The 24,058-nt window shown below is 42.6% G+C and overlaps 1 protein-coding gene across 1 annotated transcript in view; it reads right to left on the bottom strand.

The window, feature by feature from the left end:
* The window catches only part of CFAP410 (cilia and flagella associated protein 410), an 80,873-nt gene that overhangs the window by 23,024 nt on the left and 33,791 nt on the right, over positions 1 to 24,058 (bottom strand). The window contains exons 2-3 of the mRNA XM_033946577.1: positions 23,317 to 23,335; positions 12,159 to 12,205 (exon numbers count right to left, since the gene is read on the bottom strand). Coding sequence (XP_033802468.1) covers positions 12,159 to 12,205; positions 23,317 to 23,335 — 66 coding nt within the window. The remainder of the gene's footprint in view (positions 1 to 12,158; positions 12,206 to 23,316; positions 23,336 to 24,058) is intronic.

Here is a 24,058-nt window from a genome sequence, read left to right as displayed (position 1 = left end):
GGGGTGTGCCAAAAAATGATGGGCCCCGGGTGTCACATATGCTAGGTATGCCACTGCTTTCATTCAACCAATTCCTGACCTGACCCAATTCATCACTTTGGGGCCCATCCCAAGGGCACTCAATTTATTAGATGCCTGTGTGGAACCTTCATAAAAGAAACAAAAACCCTACTATTCAAAAAATACATAAAGCCAAACTAACACACCTAGATCTACCTAAAACATCACCTTAAATACGCTTCATTCCTTAGCAAATTAGAAAATATCCAGACCACTCCTTATATTCTTCTAAATGTCCTGACAATTCATATGTAATCCGCCTTGAACAGCAAGGTAAGGGCGGAATAGAAATCACTAATGTAATGTAACACTGTCAAAGGCTTTGCTAAAGTCTAAATACACTACATCTAGTGCACTCCCTCTATCCAATTCTCTGGTCACCCAGTCAAAGAAATTGATCAGATCTGTCTGCTTAAGTGAAGAAAAGTAGATATATGAAATAAGACCAATAACGAGTGGACACAAAGTTTTGAGACCGTGAAAGTTCTTTGTGTCTTGAGTGGTGTCACTAAGGTCTTCGAGGATACTCGCAAGTTACAAAATTTCAATAACTATACAGTGGATATATTGAATGTTGGGCGACATCATGGTACAATTTCCAATGATATCATCAAAAAGGGTGAGGTTTGGGCACAACTGTGAATCCAATGATATCATCAAAAAGGACAAGGTAGGGAGTGTTTTGGGCAAATTCCTGATTCTGATTGGCTGGCAACCCAAAAGTGGGTATGGCATGGCACCTGTCAAAATCAATTAGATTGACAAATGGTATGTAAGTTATACTACTGCTACCTATTAATTACTACATCTAGTTGAAGAATGTTTTGCTGATTCATAAAAATTCTGCTGTACCTCTCCAACATGTTTGTCTTTTCTTCCCGTAAAGTTTGCCCATGTTACATGTATCAACTGGTTATGCTTTCAACCTTTACACTGTCTGGAATGAAGACAGACCTTCAGGGGAAGACAGACCTTTAGGGGGAGGGGGCCCTGGTGTAGAAGTACATGGAGGGAGGGAGGGAAGGGGGGGGTTCAAAGAGACGTGCATATGCCGGACTTTGGGGGGAAGAAATAATGGATCTAAAAAGAGAGAGGGAGAGATGGTGGACAATGGGATTTAGGGATGAAAGCAACAGAAAGGGAGAGATGGTGGACCCTGGGGTGGTGGGGAAGGAGGGAGAGATGCTGGATGAAAGGGTATTTGAGAAAAGGTGGATCTTTGGATGGAGACGAAAAAAAGGAAAGATGCCAGACCTCCAGGGAAGGGAAATGAAAGGGAAGGACAGAGATAGAAGATTGATGGTTAGCACAGAGAAAGAAGAAAGCAAGCAAGCAAGTTATCAGAAGACAACCAGAGCCTGGGACTAACAAAATTTGAATAATGACCAGACAACAAAAGGTAGAAAAATAATTTTATTTTCTGTTTTGTGATTACAATATGTCAGATTTGAAAAGTGTATCCTGCCACAGCTGGTGTTAGACCGCAAACGTGAGCTAGGATTTAACAGAGAGAGGAAAAGTCTTTGTTTGTTTATTTTGTTTACACTACAGCACCAGTGTGGTTAGGAGAAGGCAAAGGGCTATTAAAGAGGTGAAAAGGCTATAAAATAAACCCACCAGGATGTTTGAAAAAAACACCCAATTGGGCAGGAAAATCAAATCAAAATTTTTTTTCCTGAACGAGGCAGGACTACCGCAGAGACAGAGTGGGTCAAAAAGGTAGGGGTATTGTCCTATACGTCAAAGAGAAAATTGAGTCTACTGGAGAGAACATGCCGGAAACATAAAATAAGGTAGAGTCTCTATGGGCCAAAATTCCGGGAACAAATGGAACGGAAATGAAGATCGGCATCTACTACCGACCCCCAGGGCATTCCGAAGAAACGGATGGAGAAATGACGGGCGAGATTAAACACAACTGCAAGGGAGGCAACGCAGTTATCATGGGCGACTTCAATTATCCGGGGATAGACTTGAACCTAGGCACTTCCGGCTGCGGTAGGGAGACCAAGATTCTGGAAGCTGTAGGTGATTGCTTCCTGGAACAACTTGTCAAGGAAAATACAAGAGGAAATGCAATTCTGGACTTAATTCTAAATGGACTACGAGGACCAGTGCAAGGTGTAGAAGTAGAAGGGATGCTGGGAACCGCTTCAACCTGGACACGGGGGCGAAACATCGATCCAGAATAATGGCCATAGCACTGAACTTCTGAAAAGGAAATTACAAAGGGATGAGACTCATGGTGGGGAAGAAGATTAAGAAGAGGATAAGCACTGTAAAAACGCTGGAGCAAGCATGGTCCCTTTTTAAGGACACGGTTACCAAGGCGCAAAATCTATATATACCGCATATCAACAAAGGATCCAAGAGGAAAAAGAACAAGGAACCGGCGTGGCTCACTGTAGCAGTGAAAGAACAGCAATCAGAGACAAGAAGGCTTTGTTTAAGGAATGGAAAAGGTCAAAAACGGATGAAAACTGGAAAAAGCACAAGCAACATCAAAGAAGGTGAGAGGGGCCAAAAGAGACTACGAGTTCACGGTCAGTCTAGAAGAGGTATGCAGGCAAATTGATAGGCTTAAAAATGATAAATCCCCAGGACCGGATGGCATCCATCCGAGGGTAATCAAGGAACTGAAAGGAGTTATAGCTGAACTGCATCAACTAATAACCAATCTGTCGATCAAATCAGGAAGGATTCTGGAAGACTGGAAAGTGGCGAATGTTACGCCGATCTTCAAGAAAGGTTTGAGGGGAGGTCCGAGAAACTACAGACTGGTGAGTCTGACCTCGGTACCGGGAATAATAATAATAATAACAGTTTATATACCGCAGGACCGTGAAGTTCTATGCGGTTTACAATGATTAAAAGGTATTACAGATCGAGTGGAATAAACAAAGTTCAGAGTTAGTGAATAACAGTTCTAAAGATCATTTGTTGAGGACTAAGACTGTATAGATCAGTTACCTAAGTACTTCAGGAACAGATGTGTTTTTAGGCGTTTCCTGAATTCCTTATAAGTAGTAGGCACGAGCAGTTGTTCCAGGTCTTTACCCCATAATGCTGCTTGATGTGAGAAAAGATAAGAACATAAGAAGTTGCCTCCGCTGGGTCAGACCAGAGGTCCATCATGCCCAGCTGTCTGCTCCTGCGGCAGCCCATCAGGTCCATGACCTGTAAGGTGATCCTTTGTCTAAAACCCTTCAATCCCCTTTATCCTTCTATCTATACCCTTTCATAATCCTATCTCTACCTCTATCTGTATCCCTCAATCCCCTTATCCTTCAGGAATTTATCCAATCCTTCTTTGAAACCCCGTAATGTACTCTGTCCTATCATAACCTCCGGAAGCGCATTCCAGGTGCCCACCACCCTCTGAGTGAAAAAGAATTTCCTAGCATTGGTTCTAAACCTGTCTCCTTTCAATTTCTCCGAGTGCCCCCTTGTTCTTGTGGTTCCCAATAGGCTGAAGAATCTGTCCCTCTCCACCTTCTCTATGCCCTTCATGATCTTTTAAGTCTCTATCATGTCTCCTCTGAGTCTCTGCTTCTCCAGGGAGAAGAGCCCCAGCCTTTCTAACCTATCTGCGTATGAAAGGTTTTCCATACCTTTTATCATTCTTGTTACTCTTCTCTGAACCCTCTCAAGTATCGCCATGTCCTTTTTAAGGTACGGTGACCAATATTGGACACAGTACTCCAGATGCGGGCGCACCATTGCACGATACAGCAGCATGATGACTTCCTTCGTTCTGGTTGTAATACCCTTCTTAATAATACCCAACATTCTGTTTGCTTTCTTTGAGGCTGCTGCGCATTGTGCCGTTGACTTCATTGTTGTATCCACCAGCACACCCAAGTCTTTTTCAAGGTTACTTTCCCCTTGTACTAATCCCCCCCCATTTTGTAGCTGAACATCGGGTTCTTTTTCCCCATATGCATGACCTTGCATTTCTCTACATTGAAGTTCATCTGCCATTTATTCGCCCACTCCTCCAGTTTGTTCAGGTCCCTTTGTAGGTCTTCACATTCCTCTGCAGTTCTAACCCTGCTACAGAGTTTAGTGTCATCCGCAAATTTTATAACTTCACACTTCGTCCCTGTTTCTAGGTCATTAATAAATACATTGAACAGCAGCAGTCCGAGTACCGACCCCTGCGGAACACCGCTCGTGACCCTCCTCCAGTCCGAGTAGTGGCCCTTCACTCCAACCCTTTGCTTTCTGCCTGCCAACCAGTGTTTAACCTATCTGTATACGTCCCCTTCCACCCCATGATTCCACAGCTTCCTAAGTAGCCGCTCATGAGGTACCTTGTCAAAGGCTTTTTGGAAGTCGAGAAAATGATGTCTATGGGTTCCCCTTTGTCCATCTAGCTGTTTATCCCTTCAAAGAAGTGCAGTAAGTTCATTTGGCACAATCTTCCTTTGCAGAAGCCATGTTGGCTCGCTTTCATTAGACCATTTTTTTCTATGTGCTCACAGATGCTGTCTTTTATCAGTGCTTCTACCATCTTGCCCGGAACTGAAGTCAAGCTTACCGGCATTTAGTTCCCCAGGTCACCTCTCAATCCCTTTTTAAAGATAGGTGTAATATTTGCTATTTTCCAGTCCTCCGGGATCTCCCCAGTTTTCAAGGATAGGTTGCAAACTCGTTGGCGTATTTCTGCTATTTTGTTTCTTAGTTCTTTTAATACCCTTGGGTGGATTCCGTCCGAGCCTGGTAATTTGTCACTTTTCAATCTATCTATCTGTTGGAGGACATCCTCATGGCTTACCTCTATTGTCGACAGTTTTTCTTCTTGTCTCCATTTAAGATCTCTTCGGGTTCTGGTACATTGGATGTGTCCTCGCTTGTGAAGACTGACGAGAAGAAGATGTTGATGACTTTTATTTTTACAACCTCTAACCAATGGAGAAACAAAGTTCGGATGTGAGGTTCTCCTGAATCTGTTGGTTGTGAAGGAGAAAAGGTCTGTTATATATTTGGGGGCTAAGCCGTAAAGTACCTTGAAGCAAAAACAACCAAACTTAAATTTCACACATCCCTCCATCGGCAGCCAGTGCAGAAGTCGATAGGAAGGTGTCACGTGATCAAACTTCTTCAGTCCACAAAGTAACCTAACCGCTACATTTTGTACCAGTTGCAATCGCCGCATGTTCTTCTGGGAGAGTGCCAAGTAGGCGATGTTACAATAATCGAGTTGACTCAGTATGAGGGATTGTACCAGAATTCTAAATGATGAGACATCGAAGTAAGCTCTGATGGACCGAAGCTTCCAGAGGGTGAGAAAGATCTTTCTAATCAGGGAGTCTACCTGGTCTTTCATGGTCAGGCTCTGGTCCAGTGTTACTCCCAATATCTTCATAGTGGGTTGAATAGGATAACTAAGGTTATTGATGCACAATGATGCTTTAGTGTCAAGTGGGCATGGCGATGCTAAAAAAAATTTTGTTTTCTCTGAATTTAGCTTTAGTCTGAATTCAGTCATCCATTGCTCCATCCAATTTAGTACTTCTGTTGCTTTGGGGGTGACTTCTAAGACAGAGGTAGTAAATGGGATAATTATGGTGAAGTCATCAGCGTAGCTAAATAGTTTTATCCCCTGTTGGGACAATTACGCACCCAATGAGGCCATGTAAACATTGAAGAGCAGTGGGGATAATGATGATCCCTGTGGCACGCCAGATGGATTGCTCCATGCATCAGAGAGATTATAATTAAAACGGACTTGGTAGGTGCGTGATATAAGGAAACCTCGAAACCAGTTTAATACTTCTCCTCTGATTCCAACTATGTCTAAGCATGGTAATAGTTTCACATGGTCCACCAAGTCAAAGGCAGAGCTCATGTCAAATTGCATGATTAGGGCGTTGAGGCCCTTACTAAACAAGTAGCGCACATTGTCCAGGATAGCCGCAATTACTGTCTCAGAGCTAAACAGAGGCCTAAAACCAGATTGAGTTTCATGCAAGAGAGAGAATTGGTCGAGATATTCTATCAGTTGGGTGTGTACCATTCCTTCCATGATTTTTACAATGAATGGGATGGATGCTACTGGTCTTTAGTTGGTTATTGATGGTGATTCTTTATGATTTTTTGGAATTGGGGTTATTATAGTATGACCATTATTAGTGAGGAATTTTCCATTGTTTAGGCTATTGGTTAGGTAATTCAATAGAGACAGTTTAAAGTCTAATGGAGTTGCTTTCATAATTTCTGGGGGACACGAGTCCAGGACACAGTATGATTTAGAGTATTTGATATATAACTTGATGTAGTTATTCCATTCTAAATTGTGGAAGGAACTCCAAATCATGTCCGCTGGTATTTCATTTCTTTGTATATCAGTTGATTGATGTTCGTATTTGGCAATTATCGAGTAGTTATTTCTTAGGTTTTTAATTTTTGAATCGAAATGTTGTGCTAGATCATTTGCTGAGGGTAAGTTGATGTTATGCATGGGTTGAGTGTAGCGTGTGGAATCAAATAAATTCTTAACTATGTTGAACAGTTCTTTAGTGTTTTGAGCTAGTGTTTGATGAGTTAATTATGGATGAGTAAAATGTTTTACGTTTTTCTTTTATCTGTTGTTTGTAGAGTTTTATGTTGGATCTCCAGTTGTTCCGATCTGACAGCTTTCCCGTTTTTGTTCCAAATTCTTTCTAATCGTCTTACTGATTGTTTCATTGTTAGGAGTTAGATGTCAAACCATTTGTTGTATTTGTTTGAGCAGCTTTTATTATTTCGTTTAGGGGCAATTTTATCTAAAATGGATGTGGCTAGTTTTCATCCAGTGATCATAGAAATCAACTCCTTCTTCTATCTTCGTTTGTAGATCATATTGTGACCAATATTCCTCTGGGTTGATATGGCCCCTTGTGAGGTGTTCTCTTTTTGTCTATGAGCGTGTCTTAGATTTTAGCTGAGTCCAGAATAGATTGAAATAATAAGTGAAATGGTCAGACCAGATATCGTGACACCAAGTACCATCCGTAAGAGAGATGGGAGGATTTATGATCTCCTTTATGGACATTGCTACCACATCTAAATGATGGCCTTTTTCATGTGTTTGAGTGGGTGAAAGGAGATTGTAATTGAGTAAAGAAAGAAAGTTTTTAAAGTCTTTCACTTCTAGATTGTCTATTTCATCTATATGTAAGTTTATGTCTCCCACAATTAGATTATGTGATGAAGTGATTGAGTTATGTAGGACAAATTCGCAGAAGTCATCTCTAGCTTTTGGCCAGCTTTTCAGCGGAACATAGAATAATATACAAGAAAGGGAATCTTCAAGTTCCTTATTGCTAATTTTACAGGCTAATATTTCTAATTGGTTGATCATTTTGGAATCCAATAGTTCAACTACAAATCCTTCCTTGGCAACAATTGCTAATCCTCCCCCTCTTCTTCCATCACGATTTAGCATGTGAATTTTAAAATTATCTGGTAGAAGATCATTTATTATTGAGTCATCTTCAGACAGTAGCCACGTTTCCATTAGGAAAAGACAGGCTATTTGCTTGTTGATGATCCAATCTTTAATTAAAAATGCTTTGTTCCTAACAGATCTGGTGTTAAGATATGCACAGGGAACGGAAGTAGATGTGATAGGTTTGGTGGACGTAGTGGTTCTGATAGGTTTTACTTCCCTTATCCTTTTATTTTTTGGGGTACGTTGATGTCTTCCGTTGCTTGAGATTACCTTGATATGGTTTGCTCTGTCTTCCTGATGGTTAATTATAAGCCTGATGGGTAGATCAGGTTAATGGGCTGAGTGTAGCTGTGGATAGAGTGACTTAACATCCTTAATGTTATTGAATACTAGCTGATGCCCCGGCGTTGCACGGGTATTTAATTATAGCAATAACACTGTAAATGGATTCAAATAAAGATACTTTATAGTGGTGAATGAAATTATTGTTTTACAGCTTAATAAAAAGTACAATATTCAAATTATAATGTGAAATATTTGACAAAATGAATACAATACAACTAACGCAAAATGTGATTATAAACAACATTTTTAGTGTCACCTCCAGGAGCAAGAACATATAAATTGTTGGGTGAACCCACCCTTGAGCAAGCAACATAGAGTTGTGGGCCGAGAGACCCCCAGAACATATCACCCCAGGTAGTGAGGGATCTGCATACCAAGTTTCGTTCAAATCAGTCAAGCAGTTTTTGATTTACTGTGAGAATGGCAGCTGTTTACATTTTTTCCATTGACATGAATGGGTGAAATCTGATTTTCTGTTTGTAGCTCCGCCCATGTGTGCAGGTGGGCCACGAGACCCCCAGAACATATCACCCCAGGTAGTGAGAGATCTGCATACCGAGTTTCGTTCAAATCGGTCAAGCCGTTTTTTAATTACTGTGAGAATGGCAGCTTTTTACTTTTTTCCTATTGACATGAATGGGTGAAATCTGATGTTCTGTTTGTAGCTCTGCCCATGTGTGCAGGTGGGCCGCGAGACCCCCAGAACATATCACCCCAGGTAGTTGGAATTACTGTGAGAATGGCAGCTTTTTACATTTTTTCCATTGACATGAATGAGTGAAATCTGATTTTATGTTTGTAGCTCCGCCCACGTGTGCAGGTGGGCCGCGAGACCCCCAGAACATATCACCCCAGGTAGTGAGGGATCTGCATACCAAGGTTCGTTCAAATCGGTCAAGCCGGTTTTGAAATACTGTGAGAATGGCAGCTTTTTACATTTTTTCTATTGACATGAATGGGTGAAATCTGATGTTCTGTTTGTAGCTCCGCCCACGTGTGCAGGTGGGCCGCGAGACCCCCAGAACATATCACCCCAGGTAGTTGGAATTACTGTGAGAATGGCAGCTTTTTACATTTTTTCTATTGACATGAATGGGTGAAATCTGATTTTCTGTTTGTAGCTCCGCCCACGTGTGCAGGTGGGCCGCGAGACCCCCAGAACATATCAGCCCAGGTAGTGAGGGACCTGCATACAAAGTTTCGTTCAAATCGGTCAAGCCGTTTTTGAATTACAGTGAGAATGGCAGCTTTTTACATTTTTTCAATTGACATGAATGGGTGAAATATGATTTTCTGTTTGTAGCTGCGCTCACGTGTGCAGGTGGGCCGCGAGACCCCCAGAACATATCACCCCAGGTAGTGAGGGATCTGCATACCAAGTTTCGTTCAAATCGGTCAAGCCATTTTTGATTACTGTGAGAATGGCAGTTTTTTACATTTTTTCCATTGACATGAATGGGTGAAATCTGATTTTATGTTTGTAGCTACGCCCACGTGTGCAGGTGGGCCGCAATACCCCCAGAACATATCATCCCAGGTAGTGAGGGATCTGCATACCAAGTTTCGTTCAAATCGGTCAAGCGGTTTTTGCGTGATCGCGACACATACATACACACATACATACCTCCGATTTTATATATATAGATTAGATAGCTTAGTAGAATCTGTAGGAGATGCATGCTTGAAGATTAAACTGACTCCTACTTGTCCTAATGGCTATTTGGTGTTTCTGTTGCTTCCAGTTTCTAGGATAATTGATTAGCAGTGAATCAGATGGCACTAGATAAGATTCAGTAACAACAGTTAAGTTAAGTTAAATTAGTTAAATAGCAGTAAATCAGATATCCCTAAGTCAGATTCGATAGCCACAGTTAAATTAGCAATTAAATTAATAGTTAAATTAGCAATGAATCAGGTAGTACTGAATCCGAATTAAGTAGCAACAGTTTTAAAGTTATGTGCACATAGGTTGTCTTTTACTGCGAGTGCAGGCTGGAATAAAAGAACCAAAGTCGGCAAACTGAGGAGGGTAAGTTTGGTTCTGAGGTGATTCAGCCGTGCGCTCGAGCAATGGCAGCTGATAGAGGTAGAGGCACTGATAGAGGTAGAGACCACCTTGACAGACACAATCTGATAAGGACCAGCCAGCACGGCTTCAGTAAAGGAAGATCTTGCTTGACGAACTTGCTGCACTTCTTCGAGGGAGTAAACAGGCAGATAGACAAGGGTGACCCGGTCAACATTGTATACCTGGATTTTCAGAAGGCGTTCGACAAGGTCCCACATGAATAGTGTGACCATATGGCTCCAGAAAAAAGGGGACGGATTGAGACATCCGGGTTTTACTTCCATTGAAAGCTACCAAGATGTCTCAATCTGTTCTCCTTACTTCCATTGCTTTCAATGGAAGTAAAACCCGGATGTCTCAATCCGTCCCCTTTTTTCTGGAGCCATATGGTCACACTACACATGAACAACTGCTTCGAAAAATTGCGAGCCATGGAATCAAAGGTGAAATACTCACTTGAATTAAAAACTGGTTGGTGGATAGGAAACAGAGAGTGGGGGGTAAATGGACAATACTCGGACTGGAAAAGCGTCACGAGTGGTGTGCAGCAAGGTTTGGTGCTTGGACCTGTGCTCTTCAAAATATTTATAAATGACCTGGAAATTGGAACGACGAGCGAGGTGATTAAATTTGCAGACGATACGAAGCTATTCATAGTGAAGACACAGAAGGATTGCGAAGACCTGCAACGTGACATAAACACGCTTGAGAAATGGGCTGCGACATGGCAAATGAGGTTTAACGTGGATAAGTGTAAGGTGATGCATGTCGGTAACAAGAATCTTATACACGAATACAGGATGCCCGGTGCAGTACTCGGAGAGACCCCCCCCAGGAAAGAGACTTGGGAGTACTGGTCGACAAGTCAATGAAGCTGTCCATGCAATGTGCGGCAGCAGCAAAAAGGGCAAACAGAATGCTAGGAATGATTAAGAAGATCACAAACAGATCAGAGAAGGTTATCAAGCCGCTGTACTGGTCATGGTACGCCCCCACCTGGAATACTGCGTCCAGCACTGGTTGCCATACTTAATTAAGGACACGGTACTACTCGAAAGGGTCCAGAGAAGAGTGACTAAAATGGTTAAGTGGCTGGAGGAGTTGCCGTACAGTGAAAGGTTAGAGAAACTGGGCCTCTTCTCCCTTGAAAAGAGGAGCCTGAGAGGGGACTTGATTGAAACATTCAAGATAATGAAGGGAATAGACTTAATAGATAAAGACAGGTTGTTTACCCTCTCTTAGGTAGGGAGAACGAGAGGGCACTCTCTAAAGTTGAAAGGGGATAGATTCCGTACAAACCTAAGGAAGTTCTTCTTCACCCAGAGAGTGGTGGAAAACTGTAACGCTCTTCCAGAGGCTGTTATAGGGGAAAACACTCTCCAGGGAATCAAGACAAAGTTAGACAAGTACTTGCTGAACCGGAAAGTATGCAGGTAAGGCTAGACTCAGTCAGGGCACTGGTCTTTGACCTACGGGCCACCGCGTGAGTGGACTGCTGGGCACGATGGACCACTGGTCTGACCCAGCAGCGGCAATTCTTATGTTCTTATTCTGGTGATTAGAAATATTGCAGGTTAGAGAGGATAACTGGAATGAGTACTGAAGTAATGCAGATAAGCACAAGGAGATCATAAGGGGCACAGGAGAGTAGAAAAGGATTGGAGGTGCTATGGTGTGTGAATGAGAATCAGAGAGAATAGTCCCTCTCTCTCCTGATCCAAAGATCTCTATTTTTTCTTCCCCCTTCCTCATTGTTTTTCCCGTATTTGCTCCCTAGTCCCTCCAGCATTTGAGATACTTTCTCTATTTCCTTCTTCAGGAATCCCCTCTCCCCAATATCTCCCTTTTTGCTAACCAGCACCTTCTGTCCCTTCCTAACATCACTAAGGGCTCCTTTTACTAAGCTGCGTTAGGGCTTTAATGCACAGAGTAGCGCTATATTGCCGCACATGCTAGACCTTAATGCCAGCATTGAGATGGCATTTGTTCTAGAAACATAGCCTGCGGTAATTTCCTGTGTGCGCTAAAAATGCTAGTGTACCTTAGTAAAAGGAGCCCTAAGACTCTTATATTCAAAATGCAAACTAAACTAACTGGACCCATAAGAAATGACCTGTTACTAAAGTAAAATATAATGTAAATAAAATTTGAAATTATAATTTATATTCATGCAAGTGTGCCCCCCCATCAGTTGTTATCACTTAGTTATCTGAATATTTCTATGCCATTAGAAATTTCTGAATATTTTACCTTAATGTAATCACTTCAATGTTGGACAGCTCCTGACATATCGAAATCTAGTGAAAGAAAGGGAAGAAAAAAATAAGAAGCAAGGATTCATTTTCCTACAAATGTCCCAGTTCTCTCAAACTCATCTACTTAGGTTCCAGAGATCTTTTCCTGGATCTTATATAGAATTGTATGCATAAATTGATTAATGAGCCCTTATATCACCAGCTGTGTGCTAACAATCAACAAAACATCTTGAGGTACTGGTTAAGTCAAAATTTCATTGCAGTTTTGTCTGTTACTAATAAACGGACTACCGGTACTCTTTTTAGGCAAATTAAGGGCTTCTTTTACAAAGCCGCTACTGCGGCTTTGTTAAAGGGGGGGGGGGGGAGAGAAGCTAAGTTGAGTTTCAATATTCTCATTTGATAATCAGTCTTTCTTTTAGTACAAAATTAAAATACTTTGGCATATATCTAATGGTGTTGAGTATGCATTTTGAAAAAAACTTGGTCATTTAATTATTTTTTTATACTAAGTCTAACAATTATTTCAGGAAATACATCTTATACAGAAATAGAATACATTTCAGAAAAAAAACAGAAAATTCTCCCTTAGGAAAATAAAAAATAAAAATAAAAATTTCCACAATGCTTTCTCTCAAGCACTAGCATTTAGGGTGGGCCCGAGAGCAACTGGGTGAGCCAAAAATTTCATCTCTGCACCCCCCCCCCAACTAAAGCAAATTAAATTTTACATTTCTGCTTCCCACTTTGGCGCCTCCCCCCTCCCTTAGGGTAAATGGCATACTTGTGCTAGCAGAGATTTCCAAGACCCACCAGCCAGAGACCTCCTCTCTGCCGAAAGAATGGATTTGCAGGGTGGCCACTGGTGGTGTCCTAGAGCCACTGTCACCAGCCTGTATGTGTGTGTATGCTAAGTTTCACACATGCATGAAAACTGAGCATGCATGAGGGAGGACTGGCCTGCCAGAAGGAAATTTATATGCAGATATTTCTTTGATTTTTTTAAAACTGTGTGTACTTTTTTAACCTTGTTAATTTGCTAGTTTTATTTATATATACTCTTTAAAGTCTTTGTGAATTTGTTAGCGTTTGATTACATAGTAAGATTGCTGTGTCTGCATACAAGAAATAATGAAGTGGTTTCCTCATGAAGAGTATATATATGAGGGGGTGCTAAAAAGCTCTCAACCCAACCAACCAACCTTCTATATTTTGAGTTTTATTTTGCCACTGTAGCTGAAAGGAGTGTTATCTTATTTCATTAAGGCCAGGATTCTCAAAAACCTGCAATAAAAAGCAACGGTCTGCTAATGCAGCCGTTTTGATAGCGAAAAGCAAGACATTCTCAAAAAATTGTGCATGCAAATGAGGTCAGCAGACAACAGCAAAGATGCACTAAATTTGCATGTGCCCATTGCTGGTGATAGTGATGGGCACATGCACATTAAAAACGCATAAAGGACCCCACACACACACAAAAAACACAAGTAGGAGAGATGCTGCCCGTGAACGGCGGCAACACCCCCACCTGCAGCAGGAGAGATGCCAATTCTCTCCTGCTGCGAAGAAACCCATGCTGCCAGCAAACACCTCCCCCCATGAAATGGCGGCAACACCCCCACCCACAGCAGGAGAGATGCTGATTCTCTCCAGCTGCAAAGAAACCCGCTGGCAAACACCCCACCCTCCAGAACGGAGGCAACACCCCCACCCTCAGCAGGAGAGATGCTGATTCTCTCCTGCTGTGAAGAAACCCATGCTGCCAGTGAATACCTATGCCCCTGGAACAGCGGCAACACCCCCCTACCATAGAATACCTCCCTCCCCCTTACTTCCAAATAGATGCATGGAGGAACGCAGACTCCCTCCTCCCAGCTGGTCTGCATTGTCGAAAATGAGCCTTCCTCGCCCCAGTATATCTTGAGATGCACTGGGGAGGGGCCTGAGGCTATGATTGGCCCAAGTTGTTTAAAGCCCCTCCCATGGGAGGGGCCTTATACAACCTGGGCCCATCAGACCCTCAGGCCCCTCCCCAGATGCACTGTGAAGGGGCCTAAGGCTATGATTGGTCCAGACGCCCAATAGGAGGGGCCTTAGGCGTCTGGGCCAATCAGATGCACCAGGAAGGCCCATTTTCGACGATGATGGCCAGCTGGGAGGAGGGAGTCCGCATCTCTCCATGCATCTATTTGGAAGTAAGGGGGGAAGGGGCATCTGAGGCCGGGGAAGGGAGATGTTCTATCGCGGGGGGAGGGGGGTGCTACCGCCATTCCAGGGGGAATGTTCGCTGGTGGTATGGATTTCTTTGCAGCGGGAGAACATCAGCATCTGGGGGAACTAACAGAGCTGGAGGATATTGTTCCTAGAGGGAAAAGATATCGGGTTGCACATAGCCATAGGGGAGCTGATTTGAGGCAACACATAGAACATTCGGAGGATTCCATCAGCAGGGAACAGTATGCACCTGGGGCTTGTTATCCTAGGGTTTATAAAAACGAGCAGCACTGTTCAGAAAGGAGGCAGCCTCTGAGCCAGCACAAGCAGGAGGGAGCATGGAGCCATGAGGGAAAGCCTGTCTCTAAGCCAAGAAACAGCTCAGTTCAACTCAGCACACTGGTCAGACCTAAACTTGACAATGATATTGAAATGTTTCATGATATTCTGGTTGACAATCCTGAAAGCTATGAATGTGTAGAACCAGAAGACGGCATGGACTTTAATGAGGGAAATGCTGAAGTTGATTCCTGTGAAATGGAGACAGATTTTCAGACAAAGCTGTGCTGGAACTGTGCCATATAGTAATTGCTTACAAGTTTGGCTATTAACTGCTGATATTACTTGATCCACCACTCCAAAGGGAGAAGTGATTAACTGCTCGGTCAGTACTGTGTGCTCTGGGCTCCTTGAGCCAGACCCATGTGGGCACTGCCTTGACCAATGACACACGGTGACTATATATTTAATAGTCTTATTGAGTAACTGATTTGAATGAGTTTTACATTGAATAAATATAGATAAAACAACAAGATAATTACACTTTATAACTTTATTGAATATCAAGATAAAATAATTAACAAAAAAAAAATTAGATCAATTAAGTTATTGGCTGCCTCAAGTAAGAGTTTCTTGACTGCCATCCAAGGATCCACATAAAAAAAATTATGTATTGATTTTTTTGAGTAGTATGATGAAAAATTAGTCTGACCTTACAGAGCAACATTTTAGCTTTTGGCATTCCACGCACTGTTAGTGCTATGTTGTCTGAACACTGCTTCCTCTTTTGATCGAAATATCAATACCAGGAAGTTTAGACTAAAAGGTCTACTGGATAGCAGGGACCTTTAGGATGCTTATAAATAGAAGCTAATTCTGTGTGCTTGTAGGTTGCATTACTTTTCTGTTAAGGACAGTACTGGCAAAAGAAAGCTTGTGAGTTAAATCTAATTTTGTGGGCACAGAATGTAAAAAGTGCTTACTGGGTGAAATGTTTAAAGAAAGCAAAAAGTGTTCTCTGTCACCAGCATATAAAGTCAAATACATGAGTAGGTGACAAGCTCTGATGCAATAAAGTGTATAAAGCTTTGCACATGAGTAGCATGACTTTAGTGCAGTGTATTGCAAACAGTGTGCCATGGCAAGATTCTGGGTGTGTTGCGAGAGGCACATCAAGTAGGCAAGTCAGCCAGCGCTGGCATCTCTCCTCCTTGCCAGTGCCTGTCCTGTTCTCCACACCTCCTCATCGGCGTAGTCATTTCACAATTAACAAGCTCAAGGCCTCGTCTGGACGGCCTCTGCGCATATGCAGATGTCAACGTGGTGACATCACACACGTGTGACCCTACAGCCGCAGCTTAGAAAAGTTTTTGAGACACTGCTTTAGTGCATAATTTTGTGGGTACATAGATGCAAAAAAAAAAAAAAAAGTTTGCACAAAAACTGACCCTACATAAAGCTTTGCCTTAGATATTAGAACACTGTCTATTTAAAAACATGATAATGAGGCTATTAGCAATTCTAGTGCAGAATATTTAAAGGCTCTACACAACTCCAGGGTTTTAATGCCAAGTCCGAGGAGGTGTGTTGTAGTGCTTTCTGAGGGTTTACTGTTTCTTCTAAATATCAAATAATTGTGGAGATTAAACACATTACAAGAAAAAAACATTTATTGAAAGACGGAAAAAGCCTCAGGAGTTCCAGTGCATCCAGTCTAATGACCTCATTATACACTGTTGTGGAACTAATCATTCATCAGCAAAAACCTTGTACTTAATAAAATTTGCTTAGCAGGTTGAAAATTTCAAAATATACCTATGAAATCCCCCATGACAGAGGGTTTCTGTCAGAACTGAAAAGGAAACAATCTGTACACTTACTGTAGTTTGATTTCAAACCTGTGTTTATCTATTTTGCACAGAAACTGAATGGGAACAGTTACAAGTGCAACTGCCATCCATTGGTAACACAGGGGAACGGCATTCAGTCCATCTATGTTATGCAATGGGGGGGGGGGGGGATGTAACCATGCAATGAGACACTGAAGGATAACACCAACATTTTTGAGGAATGTTGTTTAAAGTGGTTCTTGAGTGGAAATAAAGCTTTTGGATTCCAACAAATGGGTGGATATAAACCAAAAAGAACTGAATCAATAATACGGGAAGTAGAAATCGATTCGCCCCAAATCTGAAGGACAGAAGAACTAGTGGGGCAAAGTGAGTCAACCTGGCTGGTTTGTTGAAAAAAGGAGCTAGAAAGAATTGGAGTCTGAGCTGCAATGCCTATAATCATAGCTGTGCATTTTGCTCAGTGGGGAGGCGACTCCCTAGCTGGGAAGCTCTGTTACCAGCTGACAGAGCTCTTTTCAGAGCTGGTATGCTGTGTGCTCCTGAAGAGTTGAACTAATAATCCAGCCAGACTACCAGGTTGTGAGTTGGTACCAGCAGCCTAGGTTGTTTTGTACGGAGTGGCACCAGCAGCCCAGTGGAGGACAGCTGCAACCCACCCCTGACAGATTCCATGAACTAGGTGAGAACTTGGGGGCTGGGATTAAAGGTAGCTGGACAGAAAAGAGAAGGGAACTATGCACATAGCTACACCCACCTACTGCTTGTTTTGCAAGCTTAATTCATTCCGGAAGCATGCTTGTAATCCAAAGCACTCATATAAAAAAAAATTTCCCCATAGGAAATAATGGAAACGCATAACAATTCATTCCACAACCCAAAAACTTTAATACAAAACACTTTATTGTATAAAATAAAAAGAATGACGCCAAGCTGCCAGAGGAGGAGGAGAAGAGTTTGTTTGTCAGGTCCCTTCCCTTGTTTAAAAGCAGACTGAATACCCACCTTTTTGATATAGCTTTCAATCCTTAACCCTACTCCATTGCCCTCCAACCCAGCCCGCTGATTAACAGTTCCCCTTAACTGTATCCATGACATCTTGTTTGTCTGTGTTGCCTGTTTAGATTGTAAGCTTTTTGGAGCAGGGACTTTTTTCTTACTCTTTGTGACTCTATACAGCACTACATGCGTCGGGTAGTGCTATAGAAATAATTAATAGTAGAAGAGCCACAGCCTGGGTGGCCCCCAGTGCTGCTGCCGCTTCCAGGGCTGGGCTCGGTACTGCTGCAGCCCGTCACTGGCACCTTCGAGGCACAAGAAGCCAGCGTGGCATTGCTATGTGGAGCAGAAGCGGCAAACCCGCAGGCGGTGTTGGAGGAGTAGAACAGGCCTCGCTGCTCCGCAGAAAGAGCGTCAACACCACTGAGTTTGTCCCAGTGTCCAGCTCTGAAAACGTCACCGAGATCATGGGGTGGCAGGGTTGGAAAATCAAAGCACTAAGAGGCAAGACAAACACTTACATTAAGACACCTGTTCATGGAGAAGAACCAGTTTTTGGGCACATATGTTGTGCATGTATGTTCATGCTCGAACTGCAGGTAAATTGTGCGTGATGCACTCAGCGATGCAACGGACGTATATTGTGCATACTTGACGTGCTTGTTTTGCAAGACAATGCTTGTTTATCGAGTTAAAATTTAATAAAATGTTTTGCTTGTCTTGCAAAACACACACACCAAGTTGCTCGCAAACCAAAGTTTTACTGTATATCCAAACCTCTGAAAGTTGTTCATGACTAAGCTTGTGTACTTAGTGTACATAAAATGTATATAATTTATTAGCCAACCTTGTTCAGACTCTTTTTGATTTTCCAGGGCAGGAGGTGGGGTGGGGGGGGGAGAGAAAACTAATTTTCCCCCATTAGAGGCAATGAGCGTCAACCAAGTGAGGGATTCCAGATTTCCGGCCAGGTCAGGCCCCAGACCCAGTGCTGCCCTAAAGGGGGCATTATACCTTTATGAAGACACTTATCTTTATTGTCCCGATGGGAGGCCCATTTCACGAATTGCTTCGTCAGGGGATTATTAGTGCTGCAACGATTCCGTTCTCTGCATGAAAGAGCCTGAAGCTCTGAAACCCTGATAGTGAGATCCATCAGCAAAGCCTTTTTCAAGAGGCTTATACAGAGACTTGGTCAGAGAATGCAGGACAATGTTAAGATTCTAAGTTAGAAAAGGCTGCCGCACTGGTGGTCTCAGCCTCATAGCTCCCTTCAAAAACCTGGCAGCATCAGGATGGAAATCAAGAGAACCTCCTCCACTTGAGTCCTAAAACAAGAGAGGCCTGCCAACTGTACTTTGAGTTAACCAACATGTAGTCCTTTCGCTAGCCCATCCTGAGAAACACTAGGACCACTAAAAGTGGTGCCTGAAATGGCTCCACACACTCCTTTACACACCAGTGCCTAAATGACTTCCAAGCCTTAGCAAAGAAAGCAAATGTCGCTAGCTTCTTAAATCTTAGGGGGGTAGCCATAACCACTTCCGAATAGCTCTTGTAGGCCCACCTCTTCAAAATGGTTCACCTTCACCTTCCCAGTGCATCCTGGGATATACTGGAAGTGGCCTAAGACTGTGTTCAGATACCTAAGGCTACTCCCATGGATGCACTGGGAAGTGGAAGGCACACCATTTTGAAGAAGCGAGCCTGACTGAGGGAGTAAGCATCCCTCTGGTTGGATTTTATTCCAAGAGGTATGGGGGTGGAGTGTCGAGGCAGGGAACCTGATGTTCAAGGGGTGTAGCCATGAGGGAGTGGGCATCCCTCCTGCCAATTGCGATGGGGGGGGTGGGGAGTTGATTGGGAATAGCTACTGTCAATTTTGTAGTACATGTGAGTGGGTCTCCTGCCACAGCTGGCTCAGCTGATCACGGCAGGGGGTATCTTCCTGTATGGGCGATTCCTTCCTCACACCTAAGGTTTGCTGTCTGCCAGATATGGGTATGTTACAAGAACTATGTGTTTCTAGCCAAGGACATTTGACTATGGATACATGCTCAACTCCTGAGAAATCTGGAGGAGGTAGCTGCTGCTCTGCTGTTCTTATCTTTGGACGGCGCCTCTCAAGGCTTCGGGACAGAAAAGGCTATTGATTCAGGTTCTGTTTCTGGATTGGTCCTAGTGGGAGCTTGGATCTTAGCATAGGTTTCTCTACACACACCTGATAAGTTACCTCTTGTGACCGGCTCTCAGTGGAGAGTAATGCTGCCCGATTCAAATCTATTTACCCCGACACAGAATCGGCCTCCCGATTCGTTGACTGTCCCTCCCCACTTGACCTCTAAAGCAGGAGCGGCAGCACTGCCTTTTGCGGGCCTGCCGCTCCTGCTTTAGAGGGCGAGTGGGGAGGATCAGTCGGGAAGTGGCTTGCCCGCTGGCCTCCCGCTGCTGTGCTGTCCTGTTCATCTTCCCCACTGGCCTACCAGAATGAATTTTCCTAATTTCAGCAGCCTGTAATAAAATCGCTGGCGCTAGTGATTTTTGCAAGCTGCTGTACGGCTTCAGAGTGTCTTCTCTCTGCCGTGGTCCCACCCCTTCTCCGACATCAGAGAAGGGGCGGGACCGCAGCAGAGAGCTCCAATGCCATACAGCAGCTTGCAAAGATCGCTAGCGCCAGCGATCTTATAGCAGGCTGCTGAAATTAGGAAAATTCATTCTTGGAGGCCAGGGGGAACATGCAGGCCTTCAAAGGAGATAGGCAGGCCGGCCTTTGGGGGGAGATGCAGGCCTTCAAAGGGGGGGGGGGGGGAAAACAGGTAGGCCGGCCTTCGCAGGCCTTTAAAGGGGGGGATAGGTAGGCAGGCAGGTCTCTCGGGGGGATGTAGGTCTTCAAGGGGGGACAGTCCAGGGGAGGGGGGCCCTGGTGTAGAAGTACACGGAGGAAGGTTGAGAGGGAAGGGGGGTTCAAAGAGATGTGCATATGCCAGACTTTGGGTGGGGGGGAAATAATGGATCTGAAAATAGAGGAGAGGAAGAGAGATGATGGACAATGGGATTTAGGGAGGAAAGGAACAGAAAGGGAGAGAAGTTGGACACAAGGGATGGTGTGGATGGGGGATAGAGATACTGGATAGGAGAGTAGTTGGGAAAAGAAAGGGAGAGATGGTGGACCCTGGGGTGGTGGGGAAGGAGAGAGAGATGCTGGATGAAAGGGTAGTTAAGAAAAGGTGGATCTGTGGATGAAGACGAAAAAAAAAGAAAGATGCCAGACCTCCAGGGCAGAGAAGGGAAATGGAAGGGGAGGACAGAGATGGCAGATGGATGGTTAGAACGGAGAAAGAAGGAGACCCTGGCTAGCAAGTTATCAGAAGACAACCAGAGCCTAGGACCAACAAGATTTGAATAATGACCAAACAACAAAAGGTAGAAAAACTAATTTTATTTTCCATTTTGTGATTACAATATGTCAGATTTGAAACGTGTATCCTGCCAGAGCTGGTGTTAAACCACAAGCGTGAGCTAGGATTTAACAGAGAGGAAAAGTCTTTTTTGTTTGTTTACAGCACAGCACCAGTGTGGTTAGGAGAAGGCAAAGGGGGTGAAGAGCCTATAAAAGGGATGAAGAGGCTATAAAATAAACCCACCAGGATGTTTGAAAAAAAAAAACCAAAAACAAACAAAAAAAAACACCCAATTGGGCAGGAAAAATTGAATCGAAAAACCAATTCAGTAGGCTGAATCGAATCGAAATTTTTTTTCCTCAATCGGGCAGCACTAGTGGAGAGTGAAGAACACAGAACTGCCTTTTATAATTATAATAATTTTATTTCTTATATATTATATACCACCCAACCAGAAGATCTGGGCAGTTCACAGAAAGAGAACTGAGGCATATCAGTGAAGATGCAAGATACAGTAGGAATCAGTAGAATTCAATACTATACAATACAATAAAATGCAACATGATACAATGTAAAGTGATACAAAGCAAAGTCATCGCATAAATTTACCAAACAAGTAGGTTTTCAGTGATTTTCTAAACTCATAGTAAGATTGGGAGTGGGCAATCAGAGAGCACATCCAAGAGTTCATTCTCCCTGCTTGAAAGGCTAGAGTTTTGCCTAAAAAAACCTTTTAAAATGGCAGGCTTTTGGAGTAGGGTACATGAACATGCCTGAGGTTCTTGTGTTCTTGCTTGACGTGAATTGATTTAATTGGGAAAATGAGTATGATGGTAGTAATCCAAAGAGTACAGATCTGTTTTCCATCACATAAGGAACTGTGGCTGACAGACTTTACAGCTTGCTCCAGTGAATAACGGACTCTTGCTGACCAGAAGAAATTCTACAACCTGCTACACTGAGGAAAACGGACGGATTCCATCTTCCTGATCTGCCAAGGCATAATCTGGGGTGAGAAAAGAATTATATTTTCTTTCAGCTGGGCTAGATAGAAATTCTTTTGGTTTTGGGAGAGGAGATGTTAAGTACTCGTGATAAGCTATTTAGATTGCTGCTATAATCAGGAAATTATTATTATAAGGAATTACCTAGTGTGTGAGAATTAGTTGTATTTACTCATTTACTTAGTAACTACTGTGTGATAATATGTACTGAGATATATATGTATTCAGATATTTTGTGAACAATAATTAGTTATTATTTACTCCTGGCTTGTGAATTATATTTTTATATCTATAATAAAAATCTTTCATATAGCTCTGGCCTCTGTATTCATATAAGCAGGCAAAAATCTGAATCCGTGGAGGAATTTATGGGTTGCCCTAGAAACTAGATATGCACTAATTTGTTATACCCATAAATCTACCTACATTCCCCCTGATCAGCTGAGTCAGCAGGACTCCCCGACCCCGCGCTTTTAACTTTGGAAATGTAAGCCAGCATTTTGCTGGCCTGCATTTCAGGCACCTGTTGCGGCTTATTGGGTATTTAATTGGTGTGGTGAGTATATCCTAGCCATTTTGATGTGTGCGATGTTCATAAGAGTTGCTGTTGGTTCTTCCATATCAAACTTTGTCAGTTGACTAGCACTAGAAATAGAACTCTATTTGGAAAAGCCCCAGAACTTTGCAACTGCCTCTCAGCTAATATAAAATATTTCACAATATATTGTTTTTTAGGAAAGCTATAAAAACATGGTTGCTTCAGAAATATTTATAGAATCTACTATTTGATTGTTGATATTTTATTTTGAGTTTAATTGTAATCGTTTGTTGTAACCTGCTTTGAACATAGCTGATATTAAATTAAATGAAATGACATCATGTCTGGCTTTCTAGATGGTTCGTATGGTGGAGATTGACAACCAATATTTAAGCATAGGTGACTGGGACCCACACAGAGTAGCTGGCACTGCTCTAACCACTTTGTTGGTCAGACTGGGTCTTTAGCTGCCTTCTTTTACTATGTTACTGTATTCGGTTGGGCTGCAAGGAAAAGTATATGCTACTCTGTTATAGTGCAACCTAGTTAGGCCACAAAGAAAAAAAAGTCATTTTGCAACTTGTTGCCCCATCTAAACTAGATGGTGAGGAAGATCTACCACTTGCAAAGTAGAAGAGAGGAAATAAGATGGGAAAAAAATAATCCCTTCCCCCTGCAAAAAAAAGCAACCCTGCCTACTGGAAAAAAAAAAAAAAAGTTACACTTGCTAAATTAAAATCTATATTCTCTGGCTCCTAAAAATATTGGCTGGTGCCTAACTTTCTAAAGGATTTTCCACCCTGGCTATGGATGTCAAGTGTTCATAGTTAAAAATCAAATATTTAAATTGAAAGAAAACAGTACTTACATCTGTCAGCCTGCATCCCCTGAAAAAGAGATCATAGCATTTTCACTTTAAAACTTTTTTTTTTAAGTATTACTTATACGTATATATAAAGTATTGTACATTTGTGCTTTTTATAGTTTAAAAGAACAGCCATTCTTTAGGTGATTAGTCAAAACTTAGTAATTTTTTCTTTTTATGGAATATTTATAAAACAGGATTCTGTACTGAAGCCATTGTCTTCCTTTAGTTGCAAACTTTGCAGAAGGGTGTCACTCCTATCTTTCAACTCCTTCCCTTCACCAGTAGAGAATAGATCCTTCAGTTTGTACCAAAGCAATCGAACTTCACTGAAACTGAAAAAAAGAGGATTGGCACAGAAAACTTCTCTGGAGACAACAAACATTTTTGTTTCTGTTCTGTAACTCATGAAAATAGACTAGGGTTACCAGATTTTACTATTGAAAAATCTGGCCTGCCCAGTTCCACCCAGCCCCAAGCCCCATACCCCCCAAAACCTATTCACGTGCTTGGAGCCAGGTTGGGAGGGCAGATGTGACGTGATGATGTCAACCCATGCCTGTAACGTCACCGTATCATGCATATTCATTGGAGAAATCCTGAAAACCTGACTGGATTGCGGCCCTCGAGGACTGACATTTGACACCCCTGCTTTAGATCCTCATCTGGACAAACTCTCCAAGCAGATAACTTAGAAGCTCTTCTTGCAGACACCACAACTCGCATTGGAGAGCTGGAACATCAA

Source organism: Geotrypetes seraphini, chromosome 5, assembly GCF_902459505.1.
Source record: "Geotrypetes seraphini chromosome 5, aGeoSer1.1, whole genome shotgun sequence".
In the NCBI taxonomy this organism is placed as follows: Eukaryota; Metazoa; Chordata; class Amphibia; order Gymnophiona; family Dermophiidae; genus Geotrypetes; species Geotrypetes seraphini.
The sequence above is the reverse complement of the archived record's forward strand: the minus strand, read 5'-3'. Positions and strand labels throughout refer to the sequence as shown.